The sequence below is a fragment of the Salmo trutta genome, chromosome 29, assembly GCF_901001165.1.
Source record: "Salmo trutta chromosome 29, fSalTru1.1, whole genome shotgun sequence".
Taxonomy (NCBI): domain Eukaryota; kingdom Metazoa; phylum Chordata; class Actinopteri; order Salmoniformes; family Salmonidae; genus Salmo; species Salmo trutta.
The window spans coordinates 15,503,286-15,521,367 of NC_042985.1; the positions used below are offsets into that span (position 1 = coordinate 15,503,286).

Consider the following 18,082-nt stretch of genomic DNA (forward strand, 5'->3'; position numbering starts at 1 on the left):
ACCACAGAATCTGAGTGTCAAAACTGATGAGACACTGTCTCTAAACAGACAAACACAATGACAAACACCAACAAAGAGACAAGCACCAAGACAAAATTACTGACAGGATTGTCATTCTTGCTCCAACTTATGCATCCCATTTATGTTATTAGTGTAGAAATTGGGGGTTAAAATACCCATGTGGCTTGTGAGGTGCGTTGTGGGTGGTGTAGTGTCCTACCTTGGGCTTGGCTCTGGGTTTCAGCTGCTCCAGTTTCTTAGCCGCTGCTTCGATGGACGCTGCCGCCCCCAACAGCTCTGTCTCTGCTATCACTGTGGGGTCTTCTGGGTCCACCCACTCTGTGCCTGAAACACGCACACAGTGAGTTACCACACACACACACAGTGAGTTACCACACACACAGCAGTGTATGAACAGAGCACGCCTTACAATATGGAGACCACAGAGACAGAACAAACGCCACATGACACGGCATGCACAGCAAATTAAGTGTGTTTAAGATTGAATCGCAATTATCTTAATCAGTGACATTAAATATGCAAATGAAGAGCATCCACACTGCAATGGACATGGTGATGAGCATTTCACCATGTCTTTATGGTGAGATGGAAACTAAAATGAAGAGCATCCACACTGCAATGGACATGGTGATGAGCATTTCACCATGTCTTTATGGTGAGATGGAAACTAAAATGAAGAGCATGATGGACGGATGGGGATATTGTTAGACTAACGGGCCTGTAAAGAGGGACATATCAACAACGAATCTCAATGGAATGGTCGGCCCTGAATCACAACTGGTTACATTCTTAACTTACCTCCATCTGTGGCAAAGAAGGCAGGAACAGACTGTTAATAGAACACTGTGGATACATACAGTATATCTGCTAAATGATCCTTACTGTCCTATATTATGAACCAGGCGTACAGTAGTTCAGTGAAGTGTCTTCTCACCTTTCATGGCCTCAGCAGTCTGGATGAGTTCAGTAACAGCCCCAGCAACACGTTTAGAGTAGAACACCAGCTGCTGCTTCTGCTCTGCTGTAGGCCCCTGGAGGACCTGTTGATACACACAGAGTAGAGGTGGTTCAGGAAAACATCCCCATCATCACTATTATCACACCCACCCCCACCCAACCTACCAGCAGCACATGCTCCAGTAGGTCAATGTAACCTGTGGTGCACTCTGTCCCGTAGAGCAGCGCTCTGCTCCGTACGTCCTTGTTCACCTCCTGGTGGTAAGCTGCTTGCTGAGGGACACAGACACAGTGTTAGGAGTCAGATGTTCCACTTTCCAGGTGGTCAGTATGGATGAGATGAGGAGTAATATCAATATCTGTTCTTCCTCTAACATCTACAACGTTTAGGGCCTAGGTATGATCACAACCTTGCATATAGTCAGCATGTTGAAAATGGCCGTGCTGGTCAGGGTTTAAGTATACAGGATAGGAGGGTAGGGGACAAGGTAGGGGGCATCTTCCCTAGTAAGGAGTATTGATCAGAACCTTGCATGTGGTCAGCATGTCGAAGATGGCCTTGCGACTCAGGTTAGCTGTGGAGATCACATCCTCCTGTCGTGCAGAGTTCCCAGCCGCCACTGCTTTGGCTGTTGCCGTGGTGATGCCCTTGGTCATGCGGATGAACTCTTCAGGCGTGGTCGACTTCTCCGGGACGTCTTTAGACTGGAACACCTGAAGAAACACAACACTCAATATGTTCTTAAAAACCTCACTGATTTAATATATCAAACAGGTCTCCATATAATGTTGAATTGTACAGCCGTGTGCAGTAACACCTAACAGGGCTATATCCTATAATGACCTAACACACAACAGGCATACTAATGTGTCCCAATGTGGCAACACTGGTTGTTGAGTTTTAACTCTGGTTGATCTTATTGATCCCATGGTAATATCCGTGTTTGATCAAGGCTCTAGTTGTAGCTGCACTAGGAGGCTGTCCTGAGGGGAAACTGATAAAGCTAAGAGCTGGAACCACAAACTAATGGAGATCTGTGGTCCTCTGTCAGTTACTAAAGATAAGGATAGCAGGGAAAACACAGGGCCTGGGCCGTTCTAGAGTTCATCTAGTGACGAGTATATAAACCGTTATGGTTGATGATTCAATATGTCAATGCTTTTATAGTATGTAACTAATAAAGCATTTCCAGCTTAGCTTGAGGACACGTTTAGGCCACAAAGCGTAAATGAGAGAGCATGTCCATTGTCATCATCCTAATCAAGTCATTGATGAAATAAATCACTTTATAGATGACTGCTTACCGTGAGTTCCTGTTTAATACATTCAATGGTGGCCTCCAGGGCCCTGGTCCCCCGCGTGGCCTCGTCCTCCACAGCCTTCACCGTCTTCAGCAGGGACGTCACGTTGGTCACCATCACCTGGTGGGTTACCAGAGGGGGGGGGACGATGGGGGAGACAGGTCCAAGGATGTCAGTGAGAGAGACATCTTGCCTTTGGTGGGCGGAGAGAGTAACCCTTTTTTTCTGTTGACAGTTTGCGTGTGCTGTTGGTATTATTATGTACGTAAACACCATATGGAACTGAAAGACGGGGAGCACAACAGCCATCAACATGAACCACAGCACTGCAGTTTGAGCTGAAATTAATATAAGCCATAATCTACCTGTTATCTACTGTCTGTCTACCTCAGGGATTGGAGAAGGTCCAAAAGCAGGTTAAAAGGAGTTCCCTGGATTACTATGACTACGTCCCAAATGGTATCATATTCCCTATATAGTGCACTACTTCTAACCAGGGCCCCAAGTAGAGCACTATATAGGGAATAGGATACCATTTGGGACACAGCCCATCAGTCTGTTAAACTACATTTCCACCACATGCGCTAGGTAGGTAGTGGCTAACAGTGATTTTAGATCTCGCTTCCTTTCCACTTGGCTGGGTTATTGACAAGTGCTGGATGAGATTGGAGCATGGCGAGAAAGATGGGATGTTGATTAATGGCTAGGCCTAAAGGAGGGGGAGGAAATCTGCTGCTATGGCACACAACGACAGCATGCCTTCATCTGGTGTACTGGAAGCGCTCACCAAAACACCCTTTACGCACATATCAGACTGAGGAGGCATCCCGTTCACTTCTGCCATGTTTCTGGGGGACAACTGGGCGTAGATTACAAGATTTAATCTTACAATATTTTATTTCAGAGCACTAGACATAGTTCAAACAGAATTTGGCGGTTGCCCGGACACAGATTAAGCCTAGTGCTGGACTAAAAAGCACTCTGACAAGAAGATGTATAATAACTATATAATAAGCTACAGCCAGGAGGGATGATGATGCAACAATGCCTGTTAGAGACAGCGGCCTTAGAGTCCTCCATGGGTCTCACTGGGTCTCCTACCTTGGCAGCACTCTTCAGCTGGTACATGGACGGGTCGTCTGCAGCCTTGCCCGCAGCACACTTAGTGGCTCCTATGAGCTCAGCCAGGGCCTTGGCCACGTCTTTCACTGCGTTGATCAGAACCACCTATACAGAACACACACATATCATCAGCTTATTAAGGACACAATCTGGAGTCCATCCCAGGTTGGATACATCAATAGGTCCCCCTAAATAGCTACAGTACTTCCTACTTTTAATAGCAGTCTCTTTGAAGAAAGGAAAGTTGCAGTAGGCCTATGTTTCATTAATTAAAAACAGTCTAAAATGGTACAGTAATTTTGTCCACTAAGGACTGTTTTGGGAACAGAAGATGTCACCTAAAATGAATAATTGGTCACCTGTGTCTCTGGGTCGTCAGAGCCGATGCTGGCGGCGCCCAGTTTGACCACGTCAGTGAGCTGTGTGATGGTCTTAGCTGAGGACTGGGCAGCTTGGGCCAGTCTGTCCTGACCGGACGCTGCTCCAGACACCAACATCTTAGTGTCCTCCACCAGAGCCTTCGCTGTCTTCAATATGTTCTCCCTGGGAGGGGGTGCGGGGAGAGGGAGGAGAGAGACGGACACAGACAAAGAGAGGCGGTCAAATCTCTAAACTTCTACAGGTGTTACCATGGCTCATGGGTAAACATTACGTTTTTTCCAATGGTCTTATGCGATGACCCTCCACCAACATGTCAAAACTCTTTGAACCCACACAAAACGATAGCTCTTAACACTAGAACCCTAAAGCAGTCATTTTGACAGCTCATTATCTTTTTTGTTTTTATTACTCTGCCATTAACTCTTCCCACTCCGTCCTTGACATTCCTAAATAAGTCTAAAAACACACTGCCGTTGTTAGAATCTTAATATCACAAAAAGAACTGGTGTAATAACCAGTTATAGGAGGGCATGTCATTTTTTTATGGTTTTTCCCCCTTGCCCCTCCTCCTCCCAACAGTAAGGCCTGCTCTGTTCTGTTCCTCCTCCCAACAGTAGGGCCTGCTATGCTCTGCTCCTCCTCCTCCCAACAGTAGGGCCTGCTCTGCTCCTCCTCCCAACAGTAGGGCCTGCTCTGCTCTGCTCCTCCCAACAGTAGGGCCTGCTCTGCTCCTCCTCCCAACAGTAGGGCCTGCTCTGCTCCTCCTCCCAACAGTAGGGCCTGCTCTGCCCCTCCTCCTCCCAACAGTAGGGCCTGCTCTGCCCCTCCTCCTCCCAACAGTAGGGCCTGCTCTGCTCCTCCTCCTCCCAACAGTAGGGCCTGCTCTGCTCCTCCTCCCAACAGTAGGGCCTGCTCTGCTCCTCCTCCCAACAGTAGGGCCTGCTCTGCTCCTCCTCCCAACAGTAGGGCCTGCTCTGCTCCTCCTCCCAACAGTAGGGCCTGCTCTGCTCCTCCTCCCAACAGTAGGGCCTCCTCTGCTCCTCCTCTCAACAGTAGGGCCTGCTCTGCTCCTCCTCCCAACAGTAGGGCCTGCTCTGCTCCTCCTCCCAACAGTAGGGCCTGCTCTGCCCCTCTTCCTCCCAACAGTAGGGCCTGCTCTGCTCTGCCCCTCTTCCTCCCAACAGTAGGGCCTGCTCTGCTCTGCTCCTCCTCCTCCCAACAGTAGGGCCTGCTCTGCTCCTCCTCCCAACAGTAGGGTCTGCTCTGCCCCTCCTCCTCCCAACAGTAGGGCCTGCTCTGCCCCTCCTCCTCCCAACAGTAGGGCCTGCTCTGCTCTGCTCCTCCTCCCAACAGTAGAGCCTGCTCTGCTCTGCTCCTCCTCCTCCCAACAGTAGGGCCTGCTCTGCTCTGCTCTGCTCCTCCTCCTCCCAACAGTAGGGCCTGCTCTGCTCTGCTCCTCCTCCTCCCAACAGTAGGGCCTGCTCTGCTCCTCCTCCTCCCAACAGTAGGGCCTGCTCTGCTCTGCTCCTCCTCCCAACAGTAGGGCCTGCTCTGCTCCTCCTCCCAACAGTAGGGCCTGCTCTGCTCCTCCTCCCAACAGTAGGGCCTGCTCTGCTCCTCCTCCCAACAGTAGGGCCTGCTCTGCTCCTCCTCCCAACAGTAGAGCCTGCTCTGCTCTGCTCCTCCTCCTCCCAACAGTAGGGCCTGCTCTGCTCTGCTCCTCCTCCTCCCAACAGTAGGGCCTGCTCTGCTCTGCTCCTCCTCCTCCTCCCAACAGTAGGGCCTGCTCTGCTCTGCTCCTCCTCCTCCTCCCAACAGTAGGGCCTGCTCTGCTCTGCTCCTCCTCCTCCCAACAGTAGGGCCTGCTCTGCTCTGCTCCTCCTCCTCCCAACAGTTGGGCCTGCTCTGCTCCTCCTCCTCCCAACAGTAGGGCCTGCTCTGCTCCTCCTCCCAACAGTAGGGCCTGCTCTGCTCCTCCTCCCAACAGTAGGGCCTGCTCTGCTCCTCCTCCCAACAGTAGGGCCTGCTCTGCTCCTCCTCCCAACAGTAGGGCCTGCTCTGCCCCTCCTCCTCCCAACAGTAGGGCCTGCTCTGCCCCTCCTCCTCCCAACAGTAGGGCCTGCTCTGCTCTGCTCCTCCTCCCAACAGTAGAGCCTGCTCTGCTCTGCTCCTCCTCCCAACAGTAGGGCCTGCTCTGCTCCTCCTCCCAACAGTAGGGCCTGCTCTGCTCTGCTCCTCCTCCCAACAGTAGGGCCTGCTCTGCTCCTCCTCCTCCCAACAGTAGGGCCTGCTCTGCTCTGCTCCTCCTCCTCCCAACAGTAGGGCCTGCTCTGCTCTGCTCCTCCTCCTCCCAACAGTAGGGCCTGCTCTGCTCTGCTCCTCCTCCTCCCAACAGTAGGGCCTGCTCTGCTCTGCTCCTCCTCCTCCCAACAGTAGGGCCTGCTCTGCTCCTCCTCCTCCCAACAGTAGGGCCTGCTCTGCTCCTCCTCCCAACAGTAGGGCCTGCTCTGCTCCTCCTCCCAACAGTAGGGCCTGCTCTGCTCCTCCCCCCAACAGTAGGGCCTGCTCTGCTCCTCCTCCCAACAGTAGGGCCTGCTCTGCTCCTCCTCCCAACAGTAGGGCCTGCTCTGCTCCTCCTCCCAACAGTAGGGCCTGCTCTGCTCCTCCTCCCAACAGTAGGGCCTGCTCTGCTCCTCCTCCCAACAGTAGGGCCTGCTCTGCTCCTCCTCCCAACAGTAGGGCCTGCTCTGCTCTGCTCCTCCTCCTCCCAACAGTAGGGCCTGCTCTGCTCTGCTCCTCCCAACAGTAGGGCCTGCTCTGCTCTGCTCCTCCCAACAGTAGGGCCTGCTCTGCTCCTCCTCCCAACAGTAGGGCCTGCTCTGCCCCTCCTCCTCCCAACAGTAGGGCCTGCTCTGCCCCTCCTCCTCCCAACAGTAGGGCCTGCTCTGCCCCTCCTCCTCCCAACAGTAGGGCCTGCTCTGCTCCTCCTCCTCCCAACAGTAGGGCCTGCTCTGCTCCTCCTCCCAACAGTAGGGCCTGCTCTGCTCCTCCTCCCAACAGTAGGGCCTGCTCTGCTCCTCCTCCCAACAGTAGGGCCTGCTCTGCTCCTCCTCCCAACAGTAGGGCCTGCTCTGCTCCTCCTCTCAACAGTAGGGCCTGCTCTGCTCCTCCTCCCAACAGTAGGGCCTGCTCTGCTCCTCCTCCCAACAGTAGGGCCTGCTCTGCCCCTCTTCCTCCCAACAGTAGGGCCTGCTCTGCTCTGCCCCTCTTCCTCCCAACAGTAGGGCCTGCTCTGCTCTGCTCCTCCTCCTCCCAACAGTAGGGCCTGCTCTGCTCCTCCTCCCAACAGTAGGGTCTGCTCTGCCCCTCCTCCTCCCAACAGTAGGGCCTGCTCTGCTCTGCTCCTCCTCCCAACAGTAGAGCCTGCTCTGCTCTGCTCCTCCTCCTCCCAACAGTAGGGCCTGCTCTGCTCTGCTCCTCCTCCTCCCAACAGTAGGGCCTGCTCTGCTCTGCTCCTCCTCCTCCCAACAGTAGGGCCTGCTCTGCTCCTCCTCCTCCCAACAGTAGGGCCTGCTCTGCTCTGCTCCTCCTCCCAACAGTAGGGCCTGCTCTGCTCTGCTCCTCCTCCTCCCAACAGTAGGGCCTGCTCTGCTCCTCCTCCTCCCAACAGTAGGGCCTGCTCTGCTCCTCCTCCTCCCAACAGTAGGGCCTGCTCCTCCTCCTCCCAACAGTAGGGCCTGCTCTGCTCCTCCTCCCAACAGTAGGGCCTGCTCTGCTCCTCCTCCCAACAGTAGGGCCTGCTCTGCTCCTCCTCCCAACAGTAGGGCCTGCTCTGCTCCTCCTCCCAACAGTAGGGCCTGCTCTGCTCCTCCTCCCAACAGTAGGGCCTGCTCTGCTCCTCCTCCCAACAGTAGGGCCTGCTCTGCTCTGCTCCTCCTCCCAACAGTAGGGCCTGCTCTGCTCTGCTCCTCCTCCTCCCAACAGTAGGGCCTGCTCTGCTCTGCTCCTCCTCCTCCCAACAGTAGGGCCTGCTCTGCTCTGCTCCTCCTCCTCCCAACAGTAGGGCCTGCTCTGCTCTGCTCCTCCTCCTCCCAACAGTAGGGCCTGCTCTGCTCTGCTCCTCCTCCTCCCAACAGTAGGGCCTGCTCTGCTCTGCTCCTCCTCCTCCCAACAGTAGCGCCTGCTCTGCTCTGCTCCTCCTCCTCCCAACAGTAGGGCCTGCTCTGCTCTGCTCCTCCTCCTCCCAACAGTAGGGCCTGCTCTGCTCTGCTCCTCCTCCTCCCAACAGTTGGGCCTGCTCTGCTCCTCCTCCTCCCAACAGTAGGGCCTGCTCTGCTCCTCCTCCCAACAGTAGGGCCTGCTCTGCTCCTCCTCCCAACAGTAGGGCCTGCTCTGCTCCTCCTCCCAACAGTAGGGCCTGCTCTGCTCCTCCTCCCAACAGTAGGGCCTGCTCTGCTCCTCCTCCCAACAGTAGGGCCTGCTCTGCTCCTCCTCCCAACAGTAGGGCCTGCTCTGCTCCTCCTCCCAACAGTAGGGCCTGCTCTGCTCCTCCTCCCAACAGTAGGGCCTGCTCTGCTCCTCCTCCCAACAGTTGAAAGTGCAGTCCCAAGTTGAAACTGAACCTAAACTCATTTCACACACACAACAGATGAAATAAATGAAGTATGGTGTGGAAAAGGGGTGAGTTGATGAGCGAGGGGAAGTGAAAGAAGCTTACTAATGTAATCACCAATTGTGAATGAAGAACAGGGAGGGCCATTCTATTGTATTGATCCATTCTGATCATCATCTCAAAATGGTATGTTCCCTATATCAGTACAACAAATCCAACCAGCCTTATGAGACTACTCTGGCCTACTTGGAGGACGCTACACAGTGAGAGCGTAATTGTTGAACGGCTTTCAATCTTTGGGAAAATATCCACATCTCGCAGCAGGAACAAGTTTCAGAGAATGTGGTGATGAGGCTTGTGGAACCTTACGTCAGCAAGGGGAGAACTGTCACCACGGACAATTTCTTCACTTCACTGTCATTGGCGAACAAGTTGCTTGCAAAGAAAACAAGTATGGCAGGCACCATGAACAAACAGACGGGAGCACCCTTCCTCTGCGCAAAATAAGGCACCTGCACAGTCGTTGTACTCAACAACAGTGCTGAAGAATGACAAGACAACGGGACACAAGCAAGAGAAAACCGGATACTACTACGCACTACAACGAAACAAAAGGTATGTCCAAGTGTGTCAAGCATGTGAAAGTTAAGAAAATTGTGTCAACTGTTAGGACAAGGGATAATAGCTAAATGAAATCCTACTGATGAAGTACGAGCTGACAATAATTGTTTATTGTTATAATTGTTTATATTAACACATATTCATTGTAATGTCATTATTGCTGTTGTGCCAAGTTTCACTATTTATCGAGACCACTTGGTGCCTATAATGATGTTCAGGCTACTGATGTTGTCATCATTTGACCCTACTTCTAATGATGTTCAGGCTACTGATGTTGTCATCATTTGACCCTACTTCTAATGATGTTCAGGCTACTGATGATGTCATCATTTGACCCTACTTCTAATGATGTTCAGGCTACTGATGTTGTCATCATTTGACCCTACATCTAATGATGTTCAGGCTACTGATGTTGTCATCATTTGACCCTACTTCTAATGATGTTCAGGCTACTGATGTTGTCATCATTTGACCCTACTTCTAATGATGTTCAGGCTACTGATGATATCATTTGACCCTACTTCTAATGATGTTCAGGCTACTGATGTTGTCATCATTTGACCCTACTTCTAATGATGTTCAGGCTACTGATGATGTCATAATTTGACCCTACTTCTAATGATGTTCAGGCTACTGATGTCATCATTTGACCCTACTTCTAATGATGTTCAGGCTACTGATGTCATAATTTGACCCTACTTCTAATGATGTTCAGGCTACTGATGTCATAATTTGACCCTACTTCTAATGATGTTCAGGCTACTGATGTTGTCATAATTTGACCCTACTTCTAATGATGTTCAGGCTACTGATGTTGTCATCATTTTACCCTACTTCTAATGATGTTCAGGCTACTGATGATGTCATCATTTGACCCTACTTCTACTGACGTTCAGGCTACTGATGTTGTCATCATTTGACCCTACTTCTAATGACGTTCAGGCTACTGATGTTGTCATCATTTGACCCTACTTCTAATGACGTTCAGGCTACTGATGTTGTCATCTTTTGACCCTACTTCTAATGATGTTCAGGCTACTGATGTTGTCATGTTTTGACCCTACTTCAAATGATGTTCAGGCTACTGATGTTGTCATCTTTTGACCCTACTTCTAATGATGTTCAGGCTACTGATGTCATCATTTGACCCTACTTCTAATGATGTTCAGGCTACTGATGTTGTCATAATTTGACCCTACTTCTAATGATGTTCAGGCTACTGATGTCATAATTTGACCCTACTTCTAATGACGTTCAGGCTACTGATGTTGTCATCATTTGACCCTACTTCTAATGATGTTCAGGCTACTGATGATGTCATCATTTGACCCTACTTCTAATGATGTTCAGGCTACTGATGTCGTCATCATTTGACCCTACTTCTAATGATGTTCAGGCTACTGATGTCATCATTTGACCCAACTTCTAATGATGTTCAGGCTACTGATGTCATCTTTTGACCCTACTTCTAATGATGTTCAGGCTACTGATGTCATCATTTGACCCTACTTCTAATGACGTTCAGGCTACTGATGTCATCATTTGACCCTACTTCTAATGATGTTCAGGCTACTGATGATGTCATCATTTGACCCTACTTCTAATGATGTTCAGGCTACTGATGTTGTCATAATTTGACCCTACTTCTAATGATGTTCAGGCTACTGATGATGTCATCATTTGACCCTACTTCTAATGACGTTCAGGCTACTGATGATGTCATCATTTGACCCTACTTCTAATGACGTTCAGGCTACTGATGTTGTCATCATTTGACCCTACTTCTAATGATGTTCAGGCTACTGATGATGTCATCATTTGACCCTACTTCTAATGATGTTCAGGCTACTGATGTTGTCATCATTTGACCCTACTTCTAATGATGTTCAGGCTACTGATGTTGTCATCATTTGACCCTACTTCTAATGATGTTCAGGCTACTGATGTTGTCATCATTTGACCCTACTTCTAATGATGTTCAGGCTACTGATGTTGTCATCATTTGACCCTACTTCTAATGATGTTCAGGCTACTGATGTTGTCATCATTTGACCCTACTTCTAATGATGTTCAGGCTACTGATGTTGTCATCATTTGACCCTACTTCTAATGATGTTCAGGCTACTGATGTTGTCATCATTTGACCCTACTTCTAATGATGTTCAGGCTACTGATGATGTCATCATTTGACCCTACTTCTAATGATGTTCAGGCTACTGATGATGTCATCATTTGACCCTACTTCTAATGATGTTCAGGCTACTGATGATGTCATCATTTGACCCTACTTCTAATGATGTTCAGGCTACTGATGTCATCATTTGACCGTGCGTATTTTGACCCTACTTCTTGGTGGTTGGGGTATTTTCTTTTGTCTTTCTAAAAATAAGCTGTTACCATGTTCCTACGCATATGCTTTCTGTTTCATAGATGTAACAAAGCACTTCACAAATAAAATGTATTCAAAACTAGAATTTTTGCGTTTGAGCATTACAGTAAAGGAAAATGCTACTGTGTAATTTCAAATAAAATACAAATCGGATTATCATGTTACCCAAGGCCTTCATAAACACAACCAAATGATCATTTTTGCTATAACATGAAATATATGAATTACACTGTTAGAATGTTGCAGTCAAAATGACTGCTCATTAGCTTGAAGGGGGGTCCATAGATGCCAAGCGGTTCTAGTGTTAAAAAGATGACATCATTCAACCTTCAGAGGTTTACATATCAAAGGTTGATCTTTGTCAGAGCATCTGCAGAGGCAGGGGTCAGGTAAGGTACAGTACGTCTGAAGTGTTTGGTCTGAAGTACTGAGCGACTTCCTCTCCTCCCAGTCTGAATGATTTGTAGTGTGACTCCAGTCCAGACACTTCCTCCTGCCTGATCACTAGGCTATATGTCTTCCTGTCACTGAGTGCAGGGGTGGAGGTTGGCAAAGTGTCTGCGGGTTTTCCCTCCACCTGTACTTGATTGATTAATTAAGGTCACTGATTAGTAAGGAACTCCCCTCACCTGGTTGTCTAGGTCTTAATTGAAAGGAAAAACCAAAAACGTGCAGACACTCAGACTCCGTGGAATGAGTTTGACACCCCTGGCCTAAGGCCTGATTCCAGCTGTCTCTGTCACACACAACCTTGAGGGTGGATACAATTCAGTCCCATTCAAAATCTTATTTTCCCTAACCCCTAATCCTAAACCTAACCCGTACTCAATGTAAATAGTCTGGGCGGCCATTTGATTAGTTCAGTTGGTCAGCAGTCTTATGGCTTGGGGGTAGAAGCTGTTAAGGAGCCTTTTGGTCCTAGACTTGGCAAAACCGGTACCACTTGCCGTGCGGTAGCAGAGAGAACAGTTCATGACTTGGTTGCCAGGAGTCTGACAATTCTTTGGGTCTTCCTCTGACACGCCTAGTATATAGGTCCTGATCTCAGGAAGCTTGGTCACAGATGTACTGGGCCGTACGCACTACCCTCTGTAGCGCTTTCCGGTCAGATGCCGAGCAGTTGCCATACAGTGATGCAACCGGTCAGGATGCAGCTGTAGAAATTTGAGAATCTGGGGACCCATGCCAAATCTTTTCAGTCTCCTGAGGGGGAAAAGGTGTTGTCGTGCCCTCTTCACAACTGTCTTGGTGTGTTTGGACCATGATAGTTGTTGTCCTGACACCACACTGCCAGGTCTCTGACCTCCTCCCTATAGGCTGTCTCATTGTTGTCGGTGATCAGGCCTACCACTTTTGTTTCATCAGCAAACGTAATGATGGTGTTGGAGTCGTCCTTGGCCATGCAGTCGTGGGTGAACAGGGATTACAGGAGGACGCACCCGAGGGTCATCGTCAGAAAGTCCAGGATCCAGTTGCAGAGGGAGGTGTTTAGTCCCAGGGTCCTTAGCTTAGAGATGAGCTTTGTGGGAACTATCGTGCTGAACGCTGAGCTGTAGTCAATGAACAGCATTCTCACATAGATGTTCCTTTTGTCCAGGTGGGAAAGGGCAGTGTGGAGTGTGATTGAGATTGCGTCATCTGTGGATCTGTTGAGGCGGTATGCGAATTGGAGTGGGTCTAGGGTTTCTGGCATGATGGTGTTGATGTGAGCTATGACCAGCCTTTCAAAGCACTTCATGGCTCCCAACGTGAGTGCTACGGGGCAGTAGTGATTTAGGCAGGTTACCTTTGCTACCTTGGGCACAGGCACTATGGTGGTCTGTTTGAAAAATGTAGGTATTACAGACTTGGCCAGGAAGAGGTTGAACATGTCAATGAAGACACTTGCCAGTTGGTCCGCGCATGCTTTGAGTACACGTCCTGGTAATCAATCTTTGTTCTGTATTGACGCTTTGCCTGTTTGATGGTTCGTCTTACCCGAACCCAAAAACCTAACCTTAACCCTAAAACTAACCCGAGCACTAACCCTTAATGTAATTCTAACCCTAACACTAATTCTAACTCTAAACCCCCTAGAAATAGCACTTGAACTTGTGGGGACTAACAAAATGTCCCCAGTTACTCAAATTTTTGTTTCATTACTATTCTTGTAGGGACACACACACCTGTGGTCAGCGAAGGACTCGTCATTCTCTGCGTTGAGTGTGCCAGCGGAGGCGAACATGATGGTGGTGTCCAGGTCAGCGATGATGCCAGATACAGCACTGGCAGCTGTGATGCAGGCCTGAGTGCCCTTATTACCAGCCTGTAGGGCCGACAGCACCATCGACACCTGGGGAGACACACAGTCAAACTACTCAGTTTGAGACATCCAGAGAGACACACGCAGAGACAACACACACTGAGGACTCCTGTAGGAGCCACAAACAAACAATCACAGATCACAGACTCCATTGACACTGGGCTAGATCAGAGAAAGGAGTTGGTGTGACTGTCGGTGTGTTTCTCTTGTTGGTGTGTGATTGCTACAGGACTCGTGTTGCAGGAGGTGGTGGTTTTTGCAGTGTTTTATGGTTGTGCTCTTGTCTCCTTTTGTTTTCTTTCACTGCAGTGCTCTCACAGATGTATTGATGTGTTGGTCTAATGTCTATCCATATCAGATGCAGACCATAGGAACTAGAGAACCCGTCCAGTCAAAATGACAGCTACATGGCACGCTGATTTCCTCTGCTACCTACTCAGCTGAGAGAACATTTGGCAAATCAGAGAGAGCGAGCGAGCGCCAGACAGAGAGAACGAGCGTGCGAGCGAGCGCCAGACAGAGAGAACGAGCGTGCGAGCGAGCGCCAGACAGAGAGAACGAGCGTGCGAGCGAGCGGCAGACAGAGAGAACGAGCGTGCGAGCGAGCGCCAGACAGAGAGAACGAGCGTGCGAGCGAGCGCCAGACAGAGAGAACGAGCGTGCGCCAGACAGAGAGAACGAGCGTGCGAGCGAGCGCCAGACAGAGAGAACGAGCGTGCGAGCGCCAGACAGAGCGAGAGAGCGAACGAGAGAGCGCCAGACAGAGCGAGAGAGCGAGCGAGCGAGCGCCAGACAGAGCGAGCGAGCGCCAGACAGAGCGAGAGATCCAGATTAAGCGAGAGAGCGAGCGAGCGCCAGACAGAGCGAGAGAGCCAGACAGAGCGAGAGAGCGAGCGAGCGAGCGCCAGACAGAGCGAGAGAGCGAGCGAGCGCCATACAGAGCGAGAGAGCGAGCGAGCGAGCGCCATACAGAGCGAGAGAGCGAGCGAGCGAGCGCCATACAGAGCGAGAGAGCGAGCGAGCGAGCGCCAGACAGAGCGAGAGAGCGAGCGAGCGCCAGACAGAGCGAGAGAGCGAGCGAGCGCCAGACAGAGCGAGAGAGCGAGCGCCAGACAGAGCGAGAGAGCGAGCGAGCGCCAGACAGAGCGAGAGAGCGAGCGAGCGCCAGACAGAGCGAGAGAGCGAGCGAGCGCCAGACAGAGCGAGAGAGCGAGCGAGCGAGCGCCAGACAGAGCGAGAGAGCGAGCGAGCGAGCGCCAGACAGAGCGAGAGAGCGAGCGAGCGAGCGCCAGACAGAGCGAGAGAGCGAGCGAGCGAGCGCCAGACAGAGCGAACGAGCGTGCGAGCGAGCGGCAGACAGAGAGAACGAGCGTGCGAGCGAGCGGCAGACAGAGAGAACGAGCGTGCGAGCGAGCGGCAGACAGAGAGAACGAGCGTGCGAGCGAGCGGCAGACAGAGAGAACGAGCGTGCGAGCGAGCGGCAGACAGAGAGAACGAGCGTGCGAGCGAGCGGCAGACAGAGAGAACGAGCGTGCGAGCGAGCGCCAGACAGAGAGAACGAGCGTGCGAGCGCCAGACAGAGAGAACGAGCGTGCGAGCGAGCGAGCGCCAGACAGAGCGAGCGTGCGAGCGAGCGAGCGCCAGACAGAGCGAGAGAGCGAACGAGCGAGCGCCAGACAGAGCGAGAGAGCGAACGAGCGAGCGCCAGACAGAGCGAGAGAGCGAACGAGCGAGCGCCAGACAGAGCGAGAGAGCGAACGAGCGAGCGCCAGACAGAGCGAGAGAGCGAACGAGCGAGCGCCAGACAGAGCGAGAGAGCGAACGAGCGAGCGCCAGACAGAGCGAGAGAGCGAACGAGCGAGCGCCAGACAGAGCGAGCGAGCGCCAGACAGAGCGAGCGAGCGCCAGACAGAGCGAGCGAGCGCGCGAGCGCCAGACAGAGCGAGAGAGCGAGAGAGCGCCAGACAGAGCAAGCGAGCGCGCGAGCGCCAGACAGAGCGCGAGCGAGCGCCAGACAGAGCGAGAGAGCGAGCGAGCGCCAGACAGAGCGAGAGAGCGAGCGAGCGCCAGACAGAGCGAGAGAGCGAGCGAGCGCCAGACAGAGCGAGAGAGCGAGCGAGCGCCAGACAGAGCGAGAGAGCGAGCGAGCGCCAGACAGAGCGAGAGAGCGAGCGAGCGCCAGACAGAGCGAGAGAGCGAGCGAGCGCCAGACAGAGCGAGAGAGCGAGCGAGAGCCAGACAGAGCGAGAGAGCGAGCGAGCGACAGACAGAGCGAGAGAGCGAGCGAGCGCCAGACAGAGCGAGAGAGCGAGCGAGCGCCAGACAGAGCGAGAGAGCGAGCGAGCGCCAGACAGAGCGAGAGAGCGAGCGAGCGCCAGACAGAGCGAGAGAGCGAGCGCCAGACAGAGCGAGAGAGCGAGCGCCAGAGAGAGAGCGAGAGAGCGACCGACAGAGAGAGAGCGAGAGAGCGACCGACAGAGAGAGAGCGAGAGAGCGACCGACAGAGAGAGAGCGAGAGAGCGACCGACAGAGAGAGAGCGAGAGAGCGACCGACAGAGAGAGAGCGACCGACAGAGAGAGAGCGACCGACAGAGAGAGAGCGAGAGAGCGACCGACAGAGAGAGAGCGACCGACAGAGAGAGAGCGAGAGAGCGACCGACAGAGAGAGAGCGACCGACAGAGAGAGAGCGAGAGAGCGACCGACAGAGAGAGAGCGAGAGAGCGACCGACAGAGAGAGAGCGAGAGAGAGCGACCGACAGAGAGAGAGCGAGAGAGCGACCGACAGAGAGAGAGCGAGAGAGCGACCGACAGAGAGAGAGCGAGAGAGCGACCGACAGAGAGAGAGCGAGAGAGCGACCGACAGAGAGAGAGCGAGAGAGCGACCGACAGAGAGAGAGCGAGAGAGCGAGCGACAGAGAGAGAGCGAGAGAGCGAGCGACAGAGAGAGAGCGAGAGAGCGAGCGAGCGACAGAGAGAGAGCGAGAGAGCGAGCGAGCGACAGAGAGAGAGCGAGAGAGCGAGCCGAGAGAGAGCGAGAGAGCGAGAGAGCGAGAGAGCGAGAGAGCGAGAGAGCGAGAGAGCGAGAGAGCGACCGAGAGAGAGCGAGAGAGCGAGAGAGCGACCGAGAGAGAGCGAGAGAGCGAGAGAGCGACCGACAGAGAGAGAGCGAGACCGACCGACAGAGCGAGACCGACCGACAGAGCGAGACCGACCGACAGAGCGAGACCGACCGACAGAGCGAGACCGACCGACCGACAGAGAGAGAGCGAGAGAGCGACCGACAGAGAGAGAGCGAGAGAGCGAGCGACAGAGAGAGAGCGAGAGAGCGAGCGAGCGACAGAGAGAGAGCGAGAGAGCGAGCGAGCGACAGAGAGAGAGCGAGAGAGCGACCGAGAGAGAGCGAGAGAGCGAGAGAGCGAGAGAGCGAGAGAGCGAGAGAGCGAGAGAGCGAGAGAGCGAGAGAGCGACCGAGAGAGAGCGAGAGAGCGAGAGAGCGACCGAGAGAGAGCGAGAGAGCGAGAGAGCGACCGACAGAGAGAGAGCGAGAGAGCGACCGACAGAGAGAGAGCGAGACCGACCGACAGAGCGAGACCGACCGACAGAGCGAGACCGACCGACAGAGCCAGACAGACCGACCGACCGACAGAGCCAGACAGACCGACCGACCGACAGAGCGAGACCGACCGACCGACAGAGCGAGAGAGAGAGAGACCGACCGACAGAGCGAGAGAGAGAGACCGACCGACAGAGCGAGAGAGAGAGAGACCGACCGACAGAGCGAGAGAGAGAGAGACCGACCGACAGAGCGAGAGAGAGAGAGACCGACCGACAGAGCGAGAGAGAGAGAGAGACCGACCGACAGAGCGAGAGAGAGAGAGACCGACCGACAGAGCGAGAGAGAGAGACCGCCGACAGACGAGAGAGAGAGACCGACCGACAGAGCGAGAGAGAGAGAGACCGACCGACAGAGCGAGAGAGAGAGAGACCGACCGACAGAGCGAGAGAGAGAGAGAGACCGACCGACAGAGCGAGAGAGAGAGAGAGACCGACCGACAGAGCGAGAGAGAGAGAGAGAGACCGACCGACAGAGCGAGAGAGAGAGAGAGAGAGACCGACCGACAGAGCGAGAGAGAGAGAGAGAGAGACCGACCGACAGAGCGAGAGAGAGAGAGAGAGAGACCGACCGACAGAGCGAGAGAGAGAGAGACCGACCGACAGAGCGAGAGAGAGAGAGAGACCGACCGACAGAGCGAGAGAGAGAGAGAGACCGACCGACAGAGCGAGAGAGAGAGAGAGACCGACCGACAGAGCGAGAGAGAGAGAGAGACCGACCGACAGAGCGAGAGAGAGAGACCGACCGACCGACAGAGCGAG

At 52.9% G+C, this 18,082-nt stretch overlaps 1 protein-coding gene across 3 annotated transcripts in view; it reads right to left on the bottom strand.

Moving 5' to 3' along the window:
- Positions 1–18,082, bottom strand: part of LOC115167002 (talin-2) — a 132,352-nt gene that overhangs the window by 7,495 nt on the left and 106,775 nt on the right. Inside the window, exons 46-54 of one of the 3 annotated variants that reach the window (XM_029721005.1) lie at positions 13,571–13,737; positions 3,762–3,945; positions 3,382–3,507; positions 2,284–2,400; positions 1,507–1,692; positions 1,144–1,251; positions 956–1,061; positions 820–825; positions 221–345 (exon numbers count right to left, since the gene is read on the bottom strand). In XM_029721005.1, coding sequence (XP_029576865.1) covers positions 221–345; positions 820–825; positions 956–1,061; positions 1,144–1,251; positions 1,507–1,692; positions 2,284–2,400; positions 3,382–3,507; positions 3,762–3,945; positions 13,571–13,737 — 1,125 coding nt within the window. Of the gene's footprint in view, positions 1–220; positions 346–819; positions 826–955; positions 1,062–1,143; positions 1,252–1,506; positions 1,693–2,283; positions 2,401–2,979; positions 3,140–3,381; positions 3,508–3,761; positions 3,946–13,570; positions 13,738–18,082 lie in introns of those variants that run through there. The other 2 variants (XM_029721006.1, XM_029721009.1) reach the window with 2 other exon arrangements.